The sequence below is a fragment of the Denticeps clupeoides genome, unplaced genomic scaffold, assembly GCF_900700375.1.
Source record: "Denticeps clupeoides unplaced genomic scaffold, fDenClu1.1, whole genome shotgun sequence".
Taxonomy (NCBI): Eukaryota; Metazoa; Chordata; class Actinopteri; order Clupeiformes; family Denticipitidae; genus Denticeps; species Denticeps clupeoides.
Window position 1 is genome coordinate 693,387 of NW_021630036.1, and position 19,854 is coordinate 713,240.

Below are 19,854 nucleotides of genomic sequence, written 5' to 3' on the forward strand. Positions count from 1 at the left end.
CTTACTGTATAACACATGGATACTTAATCTTGGTACAAAATGGAATTTAAAAGCTTATAGAAACACAAGTGGCAAATATGACAAATGACATGTGTGTATGTACCTGTGGGGTCTCCTGGGTTGCTGATGTATATTGCTCGCGGGTTGCAGTTCCCTCTATTTGCCTGTAGGGCCCGCTTTAGCTCCGCCTTCTCCAGTGCCCAGCCCGCCCCCTGCTGCAGCTGATAGGGCAGGGAGACAATGCCCAGCAGCTCCAGGAGGGGTAGCAGAGTGTGAGGGTGCGGATTGGGTGTCATGACCCCGATGGGGGCGTGGTCACTTCCTTGAAGCAAAAATTTAAGAACGCACTGTGGACGGAGACAAAAACAAGAAAACTCAAACAACTCAAAATCTCTCTCTCTCTCTCACACACACACACACACACACACATCCAGCTGCACTCATTCAGAAAAGAAACAGTGGGTGTTTGTGTTCCAACCCTAAGTGCTCTCTGTGATCCTGATGACATGAAGATGTGACTGGGGTCAGAGGTCAAACCCTTGTCCCGCCTAGTGATGAACTTTGCCACACTTTGCTGTACATGAGCTATCCCTGCTGATTCAGCATAGGAACCTACAGGACACACACACACAAATTCTCACATCCACAGTACATGCAGAATTTACATCTCATTCTAATCGTTTTTATGGTAACACACAAGTGCACAAGCACGAGCATGCACACTCACCCACGCTGCCCCCGGCACAATGTTCTAATAGTTCTCGTGCTCTCTGCTGCACGTCCACAGGAAAGGTTTCATCATTGAGGAGTTCTGGATGAATACACAGAGCAAGGACCTGACACCCAACACACACACACACACACACATCAGTGCACCTACCCAGTTATTACACACCAGCAGTGTTCATGACATCTCTCACCAAGGCAAATTTCACTCCAAACGTCTCTCTGTCGTATTCATTCACTCTCTCTCACACACACACACACACACACACACACACACACACCTGCCGAACAAAGGTTATGGGTTTCATCCCGAGTCGCTGGGCGTCAGCAGAGCCAACATCTATCACCTCCATGTCAGGCAGCTTCACACCCTGTATGCATGAAGAGCGGGAGAAGCCAGCGACAGTACAGGCTATAGGAAGGATGAGTGAGAAAGACCCACATGTTAATGGTTGGTGTGGATGTAAGTGCGTATCCGCGTGACTCACCTGTAAAAGCCGAGTCTCTCCCCGCCGAACCACCTTTTATATCCTCCGGTGAGGTCACGACCCCGCTACTTTAACTTTAATACATCACAATATAACCATATAACTGCTACGTGCCTGGACGTACTGGGAGAAGTTCGTTTTCTGCTTTGCCTTTTCCCCAGGCTCCTCCCCCCAGGCTCCGCCCCCCCAACTGACAGCTGCTCCTCATCGGAAGATCATCTGCAGATGGAGTGGGGTGGAGCTTTCTGTTTATTCGTGCTCTGAACCTGAAGGAACACGTCGGCTGGTCCGAATCCCGGATCTTGGCAGCGACGGTAGTGACTTGCGATGATTAAAATGTGAGGAAAAGTCAGTCATCAACGACATATCAGCGGGTCGACAGACACTCAACATTGAAAAAACGGATGCCAATTAACTTTCACCAAGACCAACAAAATCAGCCATTTTACCTCACAAAACGTTCTGTCATATTCAGATTGTCATTGTGATACACAGCAGCGCAGCACACGGTGCACAGAGTGAAATTTGTGTGAGTGAGCAGTGGGCACCATGACAGGCGCCCGGGGAGCAGTGTGTGGGGACGCTGCTTTGCTCAGTGGCACCTCAGTGGCACCTTGGCGGATCGGGATTCGAACCGGCAACCTTCTGATTACGGGGCCGTTTCCTTAACCGCTAGGCCACCACTACCCCTAGAATGAGGTCTGTTTCTGCTCGGTAGGATCAGCTCCCAGCTGTGACCTTCTGCACCTTTGGTACCAGTAGTGACCCCGCACCCATTGATCGAAGGGGGCGTGGCGGTTCGTAAAGAACCAAAAGTTCACTCAGGTACTGTGGGGCGAGACCATTTAGAGGTTTATAGGTTAAAAGTAGGATTTTGTAGTCAATCCTAAATTTGATGGGTAACCAGTGCAGTGATTGTAAGACTGGGGTGATGTGGTCAAATTTCCTGGTTCTAGTTAGAACTCTGGCTGCAGCATTCTGTACTAGCTGGAGTTTACTCATGCACCTACTAGAGCATCCAGACAGTAATGCATTGCAGTAATCTAACCTTGATGTGATAAAGACGTGGAAACTTTTCTGCATTGTTCAGAAACATGTATAAGGAAAATAGCAACAGACCTAAGATGGAACCTTCTGGAACACCAAACTCCAGTCCACTCCATGTGAAGAGGAATCACCTTTAATGCTCACAAACTAATACTCATCATTTAAATGTGACCTGAACCAGGAGAGGACTATTCCCTCAATTCCAAAAACATTCTTTAATCTGCAGAGGAGAATAGCATGATCAAACCTCCCAATGATGACAGTATTTAAATTATAATAATAATTGGGTCTGTCAGGAAGACAGACCATTTATTATTGTGCTATGAATGGCAAAAAAGAACATGTCTCACGTTAAAGACCGCCACGCGAAGACCGTCAAACGTAAAGAAACAACGGAGTGGTCAGGCCAAAGGCCTGACCACTCCGCACACGATGATATATTTTTTGTTTTGGTAGGTCGTACGGCCCGGCCACAAATCGTGTTAAAACGTGTAAAAAGTACCGTTTACCATCGTGCCGGGAACGCGTTTTTGGCTCCCCGAGGCAAACCGTTGAAGCTAGCGACCCGAAAATCGAGGCGAGGCCGAAGGCCTCGCCGAGTCTTACGATCCGACGTATGGGACGAGTCGGTGGCACCAACGGGGGTTTGGAAAACCCGGGAAAAGCCGGAAAACCGGGAAAAAGGCAATAAAAGGACACGTCTTACGTCCAAGGCCGCCACGATAAGACCGTGAAACGCACAGAAACAACGGAGTGGTCAGGCCGAAGGCCTGACCACTCCGCACACGATGATATATTTTTTGTTTTGGTAGGTCGCACGGCCCGCCCACAAATCGGGTTCAAAGCGTAAAAAGTGCGGTTTACTGTTGCGCAGAGGAAGAGGTTTTCAGCTCCCTGTGACCAGCCATAAAAGCTAGAGACACGGGAGTCGAGGCGAGGCCGAAGGCCTCGCCGAGACACACGATCTGACATATTGGATGTGTTGCTACCGCCAACAGTGGTCAGGAAAACATGAGAAATAGGGAAGAAGGCCAAAAAGGCCATGTCTCGCATTTGTGGCTGCCACGTTAAGGCCGTGAGACGCACAAAAAAAACGGAGAGGTCAGGCCGAAGGCCTGACCTCTCCACACACACTGACGTATTGGTTGCTTCTTTGGGGATTACAGGAGGGACACAAATCGCGACCAAAACATTAAAAGTGTGAAAAAATCTGGTTTCCAAGAATTTGCGATGAAACGCTTCACAGCACACACACGACTCTCGTATCAAATCGTGCGGCTTGTCGTTACGCACGGTTTGACGTATGGCTCGGCTCGGCCAGATTTACGGTCCGCGCGCAATTAGCCAAAAAGCGTTTTCGGAACGCGTTTATTATTCTAGCCCAAAATTGGACTTTTTTGGAGTTTGCGTCCAGACGGTTTGACATACAAAGAAGATATTGATGTCGTCTCGTAGATCTCGCCAAGGCCGACGATTTGACGTATGGTTTATCGCCGTCTGACTTACGGATCATGCACAAATTTGGGAAAACAAAAAAGTGTAAATGCGCGAAAAAAGTTTATTTATTTATTATTTATTATTTCAGCCTTTTTTCGGCAATTAATGCGGGTCGTACCGAAGCACGCACACCCGCGTGTTATATATCAAAAATTAGAGCTTTGTTGCGTGAGGTGTGCTATTACTTTTATAAGCGATCGGACTGGGCCTGGCCGAGCTATTAACGCTGAAACAGGGTCATTTCCCATTGGAATGTATTGATCGCTAGTTTTAGCATTGGTAGCATTTGTAAAAAAAAACTTCTTTGAAGTGATACTGCAGTACCACATTAAAGAATTCCCATTTTACAAATTACATGCCCGCGGCTGTGACCAATGCCCGGACAGACCCATCAAAATTTCCCCTGGAATTTTGGCTTCTAGTTATAATCTACCATTGTGTCCCTTTCCAGGAGGAGTGTCCCTGGTTGGATGTGAACTGCCTCTTACCCTGACAGATGTTTTTTTCTCAATACCATGAGTTCCATGGGGACAATGATGCAGAGGTGATGCATGAGATGATGCATTGTTATGCATGAAGATGATTTTGTCACAGAAACAAATCATTGTACCATGTAAGAAAGTGGTCAATGTGCTCAGTCCATATTGTTCAGAGGTTATTTTCACATCTTCACGGACCATAAACGGACCAACCAGCTCTGCCCCCACGATTTTGGCCCAGAATATGGCTAGATCACCTCCTTGCTGACCATCCATCACTCCACCCATCTGAACCATCTAGAGTTGTAAAGCACTCATCAGTGAACACGAGTCTCCGTGTTTTCTGGGGCCACTGCAGCTGATCCTGATGGGGAAGATTGGTTAGCGGTGGCTGAAAAGAAGGTTTATGCCTGACTGCAAGCTTCTGGCAGATCCTACACCTTCACATTCGAAGGACTCCAGAGGCAACAGCAGCTTCAAATACCCGTTTGCTGCTCTGTATGTTAGCAGCTGCTTTCTTAATCTCATTTATCTGGCAGAAACCTTCCACGATGTGAATTTTATCCACACAAAGCCACGTGTGCTCTGAATCAGCTGCAAATATCTTAACATTATGACGGTCACTCTTACGTTTATTCCGAAATATCTAAGGTTTTCATACCTTGTCTGACATTCATCCTGATTCTCTCTGATATTGCTTGAAAATGGGGGTTTTCTTAAGAACACGGAACGTCCTTCTTGGATTTTCCTTTAATTGGGATGACCACCAGGAGAATTGATTCTGGAAGATGGATAGCTGGTCGTGTTCATATTGCTGGTGTAGTGTGGTGAGCATCAGGAGCTTACAAACGTACACACCAGACCGGGTGTTTTGTTGTCACTCTTTATTCAGTATAACCAGCGTGAAGGCGGTTTGTGACCGCGTGTGCGTCTCAGATCTTGTTAAAAGCGGCCACATCCACACTCTGGACCTGTAAAAACATCATGAACACACATAAGACTGAGGGGTGAGGAGAACAAATGATTCGTTTTCTTATGGTGTCGTGTGTGTGTATGTGTGTGTGTGTGTCGCGTGTGATATGTTTACACTCACGTAGTCCTCGAACCTGCTGATCTCCTCCTCCAGCAGGTCTGTTCCCACCTTATCGTCCTCGACGACACACTGAATCTGCAGCTTCCGGATGCCGTAACCGACGGGAAGCAGCCTGGACGTCCCCCACAGCAGCCCGTCCGCCCGCACCGAGCGCACACACTCCTCCAGCCGCGCCATGTCCGTCTCGTCGTCCCACTGTCGGGGCGAGGACACACACCTTCATCAAACAAACCACATTCAAGTGCTGAAAATGACAATCTAGTTACAATAAGGATCTAGTAACGTATACTTTTTAAATAAATGTACGTTTTCATGGACGAATTTTACTGGTTTGGTTCATCCGATCATCTAATCAGCAGCTCATTGTGAACGGTTGGCGTGTTTTGGACCCTTGTGGGCGTGGCTCGTCTTCACGTACCGGTTTAACATCCAGCAAGATGGAGGATTTGGCGACGACGGCGTGTTTTTTGGCCTTCCTCTCGGCGTACTCCTTCACGCGCTGCTCTCTGATTCGCTCGGCCTCTGCATCTTCCTCATCGCTGCCGAACAGGTCCACATCATCATCATCATCATCTACTGCAGCTGTTACCGCCGTGTGTGGTAGGGTTTCCGTCTGAAAGGTCAAGGGTCAAAGCTGACACATCAACAATATATGAGAGTGTGTGTGTGTGTGTGTGTGTGTACACTCACTGTAGGGTTTGTTGTTGGCTTCTTCTCCAAGACTGAAACTCTGAGTTCCAGTTGACAGAATGCAGAGCGCAGCTCACAGATGACTGAAACACACACACACACACACACACACATACAGAAATAATTATATAAACATGACAGACACCCTACGCTGTGTGTGTGTATGTGCGCGCAGAGTTAAAAGTTCATGATGTACGACCGTCACCAGATCTGTACAGGGGGGCGTGGCGAGGGGCGTGGCTCAAGGAGAGCTGGAGCGTCAGGTGAACATGAAATGCACACACACCTTTACACAAGTTCTGGTTTTCAAGCTCCAGCCTGGTCACACGTGCGCGGAGGTCCCCCTGATCCACGGCAGGACATCCAGCATTCTGCAAACACACACACACACACACACACACACACACACACACACACACACACACAGGCAGGATTAGAACGTTATGGAAGTAACAGTCTGTGAAGTACGAGGATCGTTCTGTCACACTGACCCGCGGGGCGTTACGGGAGACGGAGGGTGTGGACGTCCCGCCAGGGGAGCGCGTCCTGGTCTTCAGCTGTGGGAGGAGCATCGTTACAGCGGTCACGGGAACGCACGCCTGTCACTTCCTGTGCCTGACGCTGCGCGCGTACTTACGCCTGCGAGGGACTTCTGGATGTTCTCGCGGGCTCTCGCGATGTCTTCCAAGATGCTGTTTGCACCCGAGTCCTGCAGACAGGACAGCGCGGAATAAGCAGGGGACACTGCATCACGGAGCACAGGTAAGGCTGGCATCAGCCTAGCAGGTAACACACTCGCTATGAACCAGAAGACCCGGGTTCAAATCCCCCTTACTACCATTGTGTCCCTGAGCAAGACACTTAACCCTGAGTGTCTCCAGGGGGGGACTGTCCCCGTAACTACTGACTGTAAGTTCCTCTGGATAAGGGCGCCTGGTAAATGCTGTAAATGTAAATGTAGGTAATGTGTGAGTTTTACCTCCGACTGTAATCCAGTCTTCCTTTCGTAGAACAGTCGCTCCGCCTCGTCGTAACGAACTTTATCCAGCCACACACGTTCATTAGCGAGGACGTTCGCCTTGGACGTCCTACACACGCGCACGTGGAAACTTTATGAACAGAAAACACACGAACACTCTCACAGCAGAAGTTGTGGGCCGTGAAGTCTTTTTCTTACTCGTTCTTGGGGATTCTGGGACTTTGCGAGGATTCGGAGGCGCCTTGGCACCGTCCTCGCCCGGCGTTCTCGCGTTTTGATTGGCTGGCAGTGACCGGGGGAGTGGCTCGGCTGCTGAGGTTCTCGTAGAACGATTTCTCCGCCCAGTCGTACAGCGGCTTCTGCAGCCACACCCCCAGCAGCTGCGCCGGGAGGCGGGGCAGGCCGTTTATTGGTCGGGGTACGGCGGCGGGGGGCGTGGGCGTGAGGGACAGGTAGCCTTCGTCCAGCGGAGTGCTTTGGTCCGAGCCCGGGGCGGACGGGCGGACGGGTGACCCGGCGCTCGCCGGCCGTAGCGTGGTGGGCCGCTCCTCCTGGTTGCCATGGCAACCCATCACCTTCTGCCCGTGGGCGTGGAAGCGGCTCTCTGCGCGCTCATACACGCCGCGCTCGAACCACACCTGGCCACACTCCCAGCGCAGCCCCGCCCTCAGCCCCGCCCACAGCCCCTCCTCCAGCGGGGCGGAGCTCTGCTGGTCCACGTCCGAGCGGGAGGCCTTCAGAGAAACCATCTGACAGGAGGGAAGCAGCAGCACAAGCAGAGATTTAATCTCCCAGCGGAAATGACGCAGGGAGGAAAACGACAGGACCGGACACTGGTTCACATTTACCGCGTAAAAACAACCCACTGTCACCCCAGAACGTGGAATAAAAAGCGGGATGATTCGCTGGATTTTGATAAATGAGTCGGCGCCATGCTCGGCTCCTGTGCTGAACGAACCGCGAACTCACCTCTCCCGTGTCCTGCGGCGGCGTATGAATGGCGGTCTGCTGGCCCACCGGAAGAGGACCGGAACCGGAGAATCTGCGCCGTGATGCTGCGGTGCACTGCGCATGCGCGCATCCTCACCAGGCCGGACATCCACGGGGAGAGTGGGCGGGGTCTCTTTTTATTACGCATTATTTAAAAAGCTTTATTTTATTCGGGTTTTTGTTGAATGCACAAGATACAAGATGCTTTTATAAGTTGTATCATTGTACGTCTCAACAAATGTTTTGTTTTGTTCAATCCAGTAGAGCACAGCAAAAAAGCAACAGCAGCATTTATTTCTTATAAAGCTCATAATCACATACAGTACGTCTCAATGGGCTTTGACAGGTCCTGCAGTTGACCCCCCCACACTTTACCCTTCTGCAAACAAGGAAAAACTCCACACAAAAAAACAAACAAAAAAAAGGTGGGAAGGAACGTTGGGAAGGAGTGCTAGAGAGAGGAATGTCCTTCCAGGGTAGAGTGAGCCTGGTGGAGAAGTCCAGTGTAGTGTAGAGCATCTGTCCATGTTTGGAGGTACTGGACAGTGCAGAGTAGGTTTTAGGCCAGTGTCATGGTGTACATTACATTATGGTGTTACTGGTCCATTTGAAGATCCCTGGAGCTGTAGTTGTAACGGTGGTGGTGGCTGTGGTGACCCTCTGGTTTGTTTCATGGTATGTCCTTGTTAAGCAGTTGTCAGGAACCAGGATTTATTTGCTGGTCTGATCACTGGGGTCTGCCAGTAGTCTGGACGCTTGATTTCGTGTCTCGGAGAAAAACTAACAGAAGCAGCGGCAGACGGTTGCACTGTACGACCGATACTGAAATATGTGGTTATAGTGGTATATTGGGGCTACAGTGGCCCGGTACCCTAACTAGGACAGCCTAACTAGGGTGAATTTAACACTATGTCTAACAGGGGGGCTCTGTGATAAAGTGGACTATACATTTATCCATAATAAAATGCAAAGAGTGGAACAAAATAAACGAACACATCCAAAATATGTGCTGTGTCAGGTAAATTCTGTCCATATATAGAAATATTGCACAGAAATATTATTGCAGGTGCATAAAATGTAGTAGATGCCCCTCCTACCGTTCTGAACAGAACGTTTTTGTGCAGCGTGACTCGTGTAGAGAAATGAATAAACGGTGTAGAGACGGAAGAGTAGAACCACATCTGGAAGATTTTATTTATTTATATTTATACATAATCACAATCAGACAACAACAAGCAACAAACGGTCCGCCCCTCACTTCCGCCCCAGCTCCCTCGCCCTCTCCCTCGCCGCCTCCACAGCTGACATCACCGCGGCTCGGACTCCGCCCTCCTCCAGGGCGTGGTCCGCCCCTCACTTCCGCCCCAGCTCCCTCGCCGCCTCCACAGCCGACATCACCGCGGCTCGGACTCCGCCCTCCTCCAGGGCGTGGTCCGCCCCTCACTTCCGCCCCAGCTCCCTCGCCCTCTCCGTCGCCGCCTCCACAGCCGACATCACCGCGGCTCGGACTCCGCCCTTCTCCAGGGCGTGGAGGCCGTGGATGGTGGTCCCGCCTGGGGTGCACACCTCGGCGCGCAGCACGGACGCCGGCTTCCCACAATCCCTCAGCATCAGGCCCGCCCCCTGGGAGACGCGGGGGAATTAGTTCATTAGCATTCATAACGACATCAACAATAACGGCATCATTTCATACACTGCAGAACAGAAATAAAATGTAATTATAAATACATAAATGACTGAATTCTGTTCATCTTCAAATTGGGCGTTTGTAGCCTGGCGGGTAACACGCTCACCAAACCCCACTTACTACCATCGTGTCCCTGAGCAGGACACTTAACCCTGAGTGTCTCCAGGGGGGGACCGTCCCTGTAACTACTGACTGTAAGACGCTCTGGATAAGGGCGTCTGGTAAATGCCATAAATGTAAAAATGTGTCCCTGAGCAGGACACTGAAGTGAAGTGATTGTCATTGTGATACACAGCAGCACAGCACACGCTGACACAACGAAATGTGTCCTCTCCATTTAACCATCACCCTGAGTGAGCAGTGGGCACCATGACAGGCGCCCGGGGAGCAGTGTGCGGGGACGGTGCTTTGCTCAGTGGCACCTTGGCGGATCGGGATTCGAACCGGCAACCTTCTGATTACGGGGCCGCTTCCTTAACCGCTAGGCCACCACTGCCCCGCCATCCTGAGTGTCTCTGACTGTAGGACATTTGTGTAAATGTAAGTTCTATTGATGTATTGATACTTGATGCCAGCAAATATATAATCTGCCCAAAGGAAGAACCACATTTTTACAAAATAAAGGACATTTTAATTTTCATAAATTATTCGTTTTTTCTCTCACCAGGAGAGTCTGAGCTGCAATGCGTTGCGCGAGAGCGGCCGGAATCCCCATCTTCACCCCACCGTCGGCCAGGGCTTCAGCAAACAGATACACCTGGAGACACACGCACAGCTCAGCCGTCGGCCTGCGGAACGTTCCGGTCCAGGACTTCCTCCTGGCGGGCCTGCAGCATCCAGAACCGCTGGGCCGCACAGGCGTACTCCGATTGGCCACTTACGAACGCCACGCCGCTGCCGCTCATGCCCGTGTGGGCGTCGATCCAGCCCTCGGGACCCGCCTCCACCAATCCGCACGGAGCGAGCAGCCGCTTCAGCAGTGACTCCACCCCCGGACCCGCCCCGCTGCCACGGGCCAATAGCAGCGCCCCCTCTTGCAGCACACAGGGCAAGTTGGGCATCAGGCGCACAACACCCACTCCATCCGGCAACAGCTGTGCAGACACACACACACACACACACTTTTATTTCAAAAGAAGGATGTTTTCCTTAATAAAGTTATTCATTCACATGCTTTTCTGGTCAACGTGCAGCCTTGTCGCCGTGGTGCTGTATTAAATGCAGAGTCAGCGCGACCCGCGGTAACCAGACACCCCGTCTCATCTCCAAACCACAGGACGGACAGCCTGGGACTTTCACGGGGGGCAAGGGTCAAAGGTCACAGCCGGACGCTGGCGATCTGAGTACAACAGGAGCCCCACCCACGTTCTCTTCACTAAACAGCGGCGTGCAAAACGGCTGTTCCTGCGAACGTCACCTCCTCCAGGGTCGCCAGGGTGACGCCTGCTGCCACGGAGACGACGACGTGCTGCCGGGTGACGTGCGGGGAGATCTGCCCGAGCACCGTGGGGACCAGGTGGGGCTTCACGGCGATGAAGAGCAGCCGCGACGCACACGCCACCTCGGTGTTGGAGTGTGACACACGCGCCCCCAACGCCTGCGTGCAGAAACACACACGCGCGCACACACACACAGTTATTTCAACGCATGCTGCATTTACACACACGCAAAATGCAGAGGAAGAAGCACCTGAAACCGGGGGAGATTTCTGTCCGATGGCGCGCTCACAGTGACGTTATCAGCAGAGATGTCGCCTGCAACACACACACACACACACACACACACACACACACACTATAATACTCCACGTCCCTGGATTACTTCATGCACACACGGAGCTGTCCGTGTTGGTGTCCGGCTTTATTACTTGTGTGCATTTCTATATTTCCCGCTCAGATTCACACCTGACTTCAGCAGACCCTCCGCCACGGCATACGCCATGTTCCCTGCGCCGACAAACCCCACCTTCAGCTGCGACAGCTCGCACTCCATCAGAGACTGAAGACAGAGACACACAACCAACAAACTCACTCTCCTGTTACTCAGGGTGGCCAGGTCCCATCACTACACACCACGTCTCGGGGTGAAGAACTGGCTTCATGTGAGCCTTAATTAATATTACTAGGGTGGTAGTAGCCTAGCGGGTAACACACTTGCCTATGAACCAGAAGACCCAGGTTCAAATCCCACTTACTACCATCGTGTCCCTGAGCAAGACGCTTAACCCTGAGTGTCTCCAGGGGGGACTGTCCCTGTAACCACTGATTGAAAGTCGCTCTGGATAAGAGCTCTAAATATAAAATTAATTAACATTATTACTACTTTTAAAAAAATGTTCCGCTCTCTGCCGCTAGAGGGCGTCTGGCCTGCAGTTCCCGCCGTCGCCGCCGGGGGCGCGTCAGCGCTGACGGATCTCCGGTGAATTAAAGTGCTGAACACCGGAGACTCGGTGCCGCCAGCGGCCACCCGGTGGACGCAGACGCTCCCGATGAAACGTCCCGTCACCGCCGCGACACTTACGGCTCCTGCGTCTTCGGTCCGCAAAAAAAAAAAAAAACCCGCAGCGGCGCTCCGAGTTTAACCCACGAGTCGGTGGCGCGGCCCGGAAGAAGAACCCGAATTCACCCGGTTTCAAAATAAAAGTCCCAGTCCAATTCTTATTCAAAGTAAGATTTATTTATATACAGCCATACAGTGTGTGAGGTGAGGTGTGTGTGCATTTATCCAGGCCCTCCATCACCGAACTGTAACCTGGGTTAATACCATTTACCCGGCCGGAGTTGAAATGTCAGCGTTAGGACGTGTATGCATGTTTATTTACGGTGTAAAATGCAGAAAAGCAGCTGTGACAGCAGAATAATATGAAGAGAACGGAACCCAGAGGAACAGCTGGACTAAAAAAAGAGACCATGTGAACAGCGTACAACTCAAAAACAAGCGTCCAGCGTCAGTACTTTAAAAAGTAGTTTTGTCCAATAGAGAAAAAAGAACGATGTGAACATGGTCACCCGCACACCACTTTATTTGGCTTCAGAAACGGAGATGTGTGTGTGAGTGTGAGAACAAGTCACTTTTATTAGTGTTCAGAACTCAGGAGCACAGAGACGAAGCCCCGGCCCGCCGCCAGGTCCTCCCGGTCCGCTGCTACGTCGTGCTGCTCTGACTTACTTCTCGTATCACTGCAGCTGACGGAGAAGTTCGATACGCAGCGTAGCAGCGGAGTGACAGAAGCAAAGAACCCCCGACAGAACCCGACCAAGAGAAAAGCCAGAGACGCCACCGCACCGCAGTGATGTCACTTCCCTTCATTTCCGGCGGAGGCTCCTCCTCCTGAGCAGCGCGAGGAAACGTCATTTTCGGGCGAAGTCGTAATTACTCACAAACCAATCACACGTCTCCTTAACAGCTGCATGCGGAAAGAAACAAAGAAATGATTGTTGTGGTTTTGAAAGATGAGACGGTAATGCTGGGTAGAGTGTGTGTGTGTGTGTGTGTGTGTGTGAAGATAATGCTGGGTAGTGTGTGTGTGTGTGTGTACCTGTTTTGAACGGTGTGAAGGTAACGTCGGGCAGGTAGCTGCAGAGTTTTGCGTTACTCGCCGTCTTCTTGAACTGACCGTCTGCTTTACTCGTGTCGTACTGGACACACCAGTCAGGAACACAACATCAACCTCACAACCACCCACACACAACAACAACCACACAACACCATAACCACACACCACGACACCACAACCACAACCACGGACGTTTCCACGGTGTCTAATTCTGCTCCGTGACGGAGATCTTTTCTAAGCGCCACACCGGCCGCTTTTGTGACTGGGCGCAGCCTTAGTTCTTCCAGGATGGGTGGAGTCCCCGGGACACCGGAGATCCGTGGAAACGAGGAGAGAACCAGCGGACCTGGACTCGTCTGCAGACAGAACCGCTTCTCAGTGGTCGGTAGTACGAGTTTTAACCTTCGACGACCTACCAAGCCGTCAGTGGGGTTTAGAATCTAATGACGTGAAACCTGACACACGCGCATAACATCTTAACACACACACACACAATGTCTAAGTGCCACCATTTTACTGCTGTGTGTGCTTCGTGTTGACATTACAGTGTTCTGGTGAAGAAGGATACGACGATGTCTCCTCTGAAGTCCAGAGCCTCCGTCACGGCCTCGGCGGCGTCTTTAATGGACACCTCGTCTTCCTCTCCAACTAGAACCCGGAGAGAAACGTCTCCGTCAGGACGAAAGAGAGCGTTCTTTTCTGCACCTGTCCGGCGTTCCACCTGAGAGGATGATGGGCTCCACCTCGTCGTACTCCCTCAGCACCCACAGGAAGAGTCGCGCCAGGTCCAGCGAGTAGATGAACTGTCGCCGCGGGTTACCGCTTCCCCACACCGTGAGAGGCGAGCCCTCCTCTAACACACACAGACACGCGTTTCCGTTTCCACGTCCGGAAATAACCTTCCACGTCTGCCAACAATCCGCGTCTTACCTTTCGCGAGGTACGTCTTGTGTATGAGGCCGGGCAGAACGTGTCCGTCTTCTATGCTGAAGTTGTCGTGGGGACCAAAGACGTTGGTGGGGATGACAGCCGTGTAACGGTGACCGAACTGCTGGAAGTACGCCCTGCACGGAGAACGCCGCCGAGACACGCCCGAAATCACAAAATCACAATCACGCACAGCACCAATACACCGTACAGTACACATTTTACAGAATTCTTCTGCGGTCATGACAACAATAAACATATATGTACAGAAATGGTCGATATGCATAAATGGTCTAAGCAGATATTTAGCGTGAACACATTCCGCTTTTCATCTTTATCTATCAGCTTCGTGAATTTTAACTGTTTACCCAGGATCATAATTCAAAAACAAAACATTTCTAATTTTATTTTAATAGAGTCATACACGGTATGACACGCAGTGAAATGCAGTGAAATGTGAGGTTTCCATCTCCAGCTGCATAAAAGAACATTATTTAACTCTCCATAACTAATTCAATAAAATTCTACTATTCTAATCTTTTATTATCTTACTGTTAATTATTCCACTTAAACTCCGACAGGATGTAAAACGTACTACATTTACATTTACGGCATTTGGCACTAGATCACCGGTTCACTAGGAGTATCCTATAAGTATCCCGTCCGAGACACAATTATGATTGTTGTTGCTATGGAGACACGTGTCGCTATTCACATCTTCTTCTTCCTTCGGCTGCTGCTACTAGCGCCTGGTTCAGACAATCCGGTTTTCCTGCACAGAACGAATAGATGGTACATCCTTTTATTCACTCTGTTGTAGATACTAAATGTGATAACGGTGCGTACATGGGCCGAATGCTGCCGTTTGTTATTCGGTGTCTCCATGTGGGTCTAACCAACCTTGTAAAGTAATTCGGGTTTTGTGCCGGAGGTGGGACCTGCGACACGTGCCGAACTGCCAGGGGAGCCGGAGCTGCAGGATTCTATTTTTATATTTCTAGTCAGACTCTCCTTCATTATCGGCACAGGCCCGATCCGGTTGTGGCGGAATTACTGACCCATTTTCAGCGGGTAAATCCGGTTTCAGGCCGAATGCGGCGCGCTCTGAAACCCACCGCTGTGTTTGGCACCAGCGCTCCGCGACTGGGTTCAGTTGAACTTTGACCTCTGCGGGCTGCCACATATTGTGGCCTGACTGGCTGAAACAGGCTGATTATTGCGGCGGGTGATGGTCTGCCGACCGCCGCAGAGGCGAAGAATGAATCGGACATTTTCTGACTGGAATGCGGAGCTTGAGGCGTTTGGACGTTTTATTTTAGGAATTGATCTCTTTTTAATTTACTCGCTCGGTCGTTCTGTGCAGGGAAACCGGATTGTCTGAACCAGGCGCTAGTAGCAGCAGCCGAAGGAAGAAGAAGCTGTGAATAGCGACACGTGTCTCCATAGCAACAACAATCATAATTGTGTATCGGATGCGATACTTACTATTGTTTGGGGAATATTGCACCATGATAACAGTATAACTGACCGGTTGTTGACGTCAATCATCCGCTTTGCGTATGAGTAGCCGAAGTTGGAATCGTGCGGCGGCCCGTTATGAATCTGGGTGAGACAGAGAACTGAGATGAAATAAGTGTTTGGACGTGTGTGTGTGTGTGTGTGTGTGTGTGTGTGTGTACCATTTTCTCAGTGATGGGGTAAGTTGTGTTGTCGGGGAAAATGCATGTGGACAGGCAGGAGACGACCTTCTGAACACCGACGTGATGGGCAGCCTGCAGCACGTTGTCATTGATGTAGATGTTACAACGCTGTAACACACACACACACACACACACACACAGGTCAATACTGCAGACATTACACGGTAACACACTCTCTCAAATTAAGACAAAACAGAGAGCTCAGATGCCTCTGTCTCATGAGGTTAAAGGTCATCTGACACACACACACACACACACACACTTAAACAGTTACCCAGAAGTCCAGGTTGAGCCTCATATTACGGAAAAGGCCGCCAACCATGGCAGCTAGATGAATGACATGTGTTGGCTGGAGCCTCTGGAATAAAGCCTGCGTTGCCCGAAAATCCCTGAGCCAAGAAGAAGAAGACAGCCAATCAGAGAACAGGCAGCAGAACATTCATGACATTTGAGATTTGTTTCTCAAATCCCGCTTTTATGTTATTTTCATTTTAAAAGCGTCTGTGTGCACTTTGAACAGGAAGTTTATGATCCTATCATGCCAGATGTCCTTATCCAGAGTGCCTTACAGTCAGTAGTGACAGGGACAGCCCCCCTGGAGACACTCAGGGTCAAGAGTCCTGTCTCATCACCTCACAGTGTTATTATCATCATATCGTGACATTTAACTAATACTATCATTATTATCATAGTATATCATATACCACATACACTTTATACTAAATACATCAACACACTGATATACTGTCATATCACTACTATTACCATTATTATCATAGTATATCATATACCATATACACTATATACTAAATACATCTACACACTGATATAATGTCATATCACTACTACTGACATTATTACCATAGTATATCATATACCACATACACTATATACTAAATACATCAACACACTGATATACTGTCATATCACTACTACTGACATTATTATCAGTATATCATATACCATATACACTATATACTAAATACATCTACACAGATATACTGTCAAATCACTACTACTGACATTATTATCAAAGTATATCATATACCACATACACTTTATACTAAATACATCTACACACTGATATACTGTCATATCACTACTATTACCATTATTATCATAGTATATCATATACCATATACACTATATACTAAATACATCTACACACTGATATAATGTCATATCACTACTACTGACATTATTACCATAGTATATCATATACCACATACACTATATACTAAATACATCAACACACTGATATACTGTCATATCACTACTACTGACATTATTATCAGTATATCATATACCATATACACTATATACTAAATACATCTACACACTGATATACTGTCAAATCACTACTACTGACATTATTATCAAAGTATATCATATACCACATACACTTTATACTAAATACATCTACACACTGATATACTGTCATATCACTACTACTGACATTATTACGATAGTATATCATATACCATATACACTTTATACTAAATACATCTACACACTGATATACTGTCATATCACTACTACTGACATTATTATCAGTATATCATATACCATATAAACTATATACTAAATAAATCTACACACTGATTGTTGGAAAATGTATATAAGTTATCATGCAATTACCTTTTATTACCTTTTTGACATTTATATCTCACATGTATTAAACTGTATTATTCTTTTTAATATGCGCACTATATTTAATCATTAGTCTCTTGGATGAGAAACTGGTGGGCTAAAGGTTGTTTGCAGAACAGAATGACTGCGACTTGATAAGAGGAGGCCTGCAGCCACAGAGAAGTAAGAAAACAAGGAGACCTTGCGATGGAGCGTCTACCAAGAGACAACCCTACATGCAAATTATAAGATTATATGGTGTGATCCTGTGATGAATGTACCGCCCTTTATTAAATAAAAAGAGAGGAAGCGGAAGAGACGGCAGAGCTTTTGGAGGCATGATCGTCTCTGATCGCTCTCCTTGCAAGTAAAAAGAGATCAACTGCTTCGTGTCATATCTCTCTGGTTTATAAGTGTTGGATAAGACTGATAACTCTAACAATTATCATAGTATATCATATACCACATACACTTTATACTAAATACATCCACACACTGATATATTTTCATATTACGACTTGTCAGCCTGGTTTGTCTAGTTTGTCTCGACCTGCACTATTTTATGGGTCGGTGCACCATGTCCTTTGTCATGTTTGTGTGTCATTTGTCTTTTTGCATCCTGTGAATCCCCGAAACCCCGAAATTTTGTCTCTCTGTGTACTCGTATATGGTGAGATGACAATAAAGTTGACGTTGATGGTAGTAAGTGGGGTTTGAACCTGGGTCTCCTAGTTCATAGGCGAGTGTGTTACACGCTAGGCTACTAACAGTTCCTGTGTGTGTGTGTGCTGCTTACATTAGATCAGCGTCTTTAGAGGAGAGGAAGATCCACTCCTCTCCCTCCTTCGCTCCTCCCTCCTCCTTCACCACGTGTTCTATCGCTTTTCCCACCAGGCCTGAGCCTCCAGTCACCACAACGCGCATCCTTTCGACAGATCTGCACAAACAGATTAATCACTCCAGCTCAGATGAATCAATACTGGACAGATTCCATGATTGTATTAGAAGTTAGAAATCCAAATACATCTTAATCCAACAAAAAAATATATAAAAAAATCCTAATCCCTGTCATCAGATCATAACTAGACCACTGCTTTAAATTGTACTGATGTACTCATCAGAACAAGATTAATTTGATTCTTAATATCTAATTGGATGACAGGACCTGGAATAAAAGCGCTACAGATTTTTATCATCCCGTCATGGACTGGCGTTTGAGGGGCGGTCTGGATCCGCGTCCGGACCGGAGACTACTGTGGACTGCTCCCCAAATTCCTGCTTGTTTGCACCTGCTGTTTTCTGTGTAAATGGTCCCTGTTCACTTTCACTATATGTCCTGTCCAGTGTCTCAATATTTAAAAAAAAATCCCCCTTTATGTATATAACATCTAGTGGGTAGGGACACGGCCCCGTAATCAGAAGGTTGCCGGTTCAAATCCTGACCCGCCAAGGTGCCACAGAGGTCCCCTTGATGTGCTAGACAAAGATTTTTTTTTATTTTGTGCAGTGTGTGTGCATGTGCGTGTGTAAGTGTTAGATTTGTCTGAAATACTTTTTGAATAAGTGGGTTTTCAACTGCTTCTTAAAGGTGGTGGTAGTCTCATCTGGTACTAGCTCTTCTCATCTTGTCTAAATTACTTTTTCTAAAAGTTTATTCTCATTCTAATCTGCACAATCGAGTTGAAGAAAGTGCAGACGAAACACGAAAAGAAAAAGACTGGTTGTGGACGGAACTAAGATACTCACTGAAGATCCTGGAGAGTAACGGAATCGTTCTGAAGTCCGGGGTCCGAGCGGCGGTCAAGATCGTACTTTTGGGTCCGAGCGGAGGTCAAGATCGTACTTTTGGGTCCGAGGGGCGGTCAAGATCGTACTTTTGGGTCCGAGCGGAGGTCTAGATCGTACTTTTGGGTCCGAGCGGAGGTCTAGATCGTACTTTTGGGTCCGAGCGGAGGTCAAGATCGTACTTTTGGGTCCGAGCGGAGGTCAAGATCGTACTTTTGGGTCCGAGCGGCGGTCAAGGTCGTATTTTTGGGTCCGAGCGGAGGTCAAAATCGTACTTTTGGGTCCGAGCGGCGGTCAAGGTCGTATTTTTGGGTCCGAGCGGAGGTCAAAATCGTACTTTTGGGTCCGAGCGGCGGTCAAGATCGTACTTTTGGGTCCGAGCGGCGGTCCGGATCGTATTTTTGGGTCCGAGCGGCGGTCAGGATCGTATTTTTGGGTCACCGGCGGTCAGATGGACCCACCGTCCATGAATGTCTCCGCTTCCGCCTCCCTTCTTCTGCACTTTTAGTTACCAGCATCACGACTGTAAAGACAATGCTGCCCCCTGCCGGCCAGACACGGTCCTGTCTCATCAAAATATT

At 48.7% G+C, this 19,854-nt stretch overlaps 4 protein-coding genes across 8 annotated transcripts in view; all 4 read right to left on the minus strand.

Moving 5' to 3' along the window:
* gptl (glutamic--pyruvic transaminase-like) overlaps window positions 1-1,370 on the minus strand; it is a 5,873-nt gene extending 4,503 nt beyond the window's left edge. For 2 of the 4 annotated variants that reach the window (XM_028967867.1, XM_028967864.1), the window contains exons 1-5: window positions 1,215-1,370; window positions 1,008-1,138; window positions 728-836; window positions 479-612; window positions 104-347 (exon numbers count right to left, since the gene is read on the minus strand). In XM_028967867.1, the coding sequence (XP_028823700.1) occupies window positions 104-347; window positions 479-612; window positions 728-836; window positions 1,008-1,079 (559 nt within the window). In that variant the 5' untranslated portion in view covers window positions 1,080-1,138; window positions 1,215-1,370. The other 2 variants (XM_028967866.1, XM_028967865.1) reach the window with 2 other exon arrangements.
* Window positions 1,371-5,106: 3,736 nt separating this feature from the next.
* LOC114781127 (elongation factor 1-delta-like) lies at window positions 5,107-8,054 on the minus strand. Its single transcript, XM_028967833.1, has 10 exons — window positions 7,969-8,054; window positions 7,198-7,748; window positions 7,000-7,108; window positions 6,658-6,729; window positions 6,512-6,577; window positions 6,307-6,391; window positions 6,021-6,103; window positions 5,749-5,943; window positions 5,331-5,525; window positions 5,107-5,208 (listed from the first exon to the last, which is right to left on the minus strand). The coding sequence occupies exons 2-10, from the start codon at window positions 7,746-7,748 to the stop codon at window positions 5,170-5,172; spliced, it is 1,395 nt and encodes a 464-aa protein (XP_028823666.1). The 5' UTR covers window positions 7,969-8,054; the 3' UTR covers window positions 5,107-5,169.
* Window positions 8,055-9,271: 1,217 nt separating this feature from the next.
* On the minus strand, window positions 9,272-12,227 carry pycr3 (pyrroline-5-carboxylate reductase 3). Its single transcript, XM_028967875.1, has 7 exons — window positions 12,197-12,227; window positions 11,581-11,674; window positions 11,366-11,430; window positions 11,094-11,273; window positions 10,558-10,770; window positions 10,341-10,433; window positions 9,272-9,612 (listed from the first exon to the last, which is right to left on the minus strand). Exons 2-7 carry the CDS (start codon window positions 11,666-11,668, stop codon window positions 9,430-9,432), a joined length of 822 nt encoding a protein of 273 aa, XP_028823708.1. The 5' UTR covers window positions 11,669-11,674; window positions 12,197-12,227; the 3' UTR covers window positions 9,272-9,429.
* Window positions 12,228-12,330: 103 nt separating this feature from the next.
* Window positions 12,331-19,781, minus strand: gfus.1 (GDP-L-fucose synthase, tandem duplicate 1). 2 transcript variants are annotated; one of them, XM_028967873.1, is made up of 10 exons: window positions 19,235-19,781; window positions 18,285-18,425; window positions 16,134-16,248; window positions 15,839-15,967; window positions 15,688-15,761; window positions 14,163-14,296; window positions 13,954-14,085; window positions 13,801-13,880; window positions 13,215-13,314; window positions 12,331-13,082 (listed from the first exon to the last, which is right to left on the minus strand). In XM_028967873.1, exons 2-10 carry the CDS (start codon window positions 18,410-18,412, stop codon window positions 13,027-13,029), a joined length of 948 nt encoding a protein of 315 aa, XP_028823706.1. In that variant the 5' UTR covers window positions 18,413-18,425; window positions 19,235-19,781; the 3' UTR covers window positions 12,331-13,026. The 2 variants fall into 2 exon arrangements, with proteins under 2 accessions (XP_028823706.1, XP_028823707.1); XM_028967874.1 differs by having other exon boundaries at window positions 19,735-19,764.
* Between the last annotated feature and the right edge of the window lie 73 nt (window positions 19,782-19,854).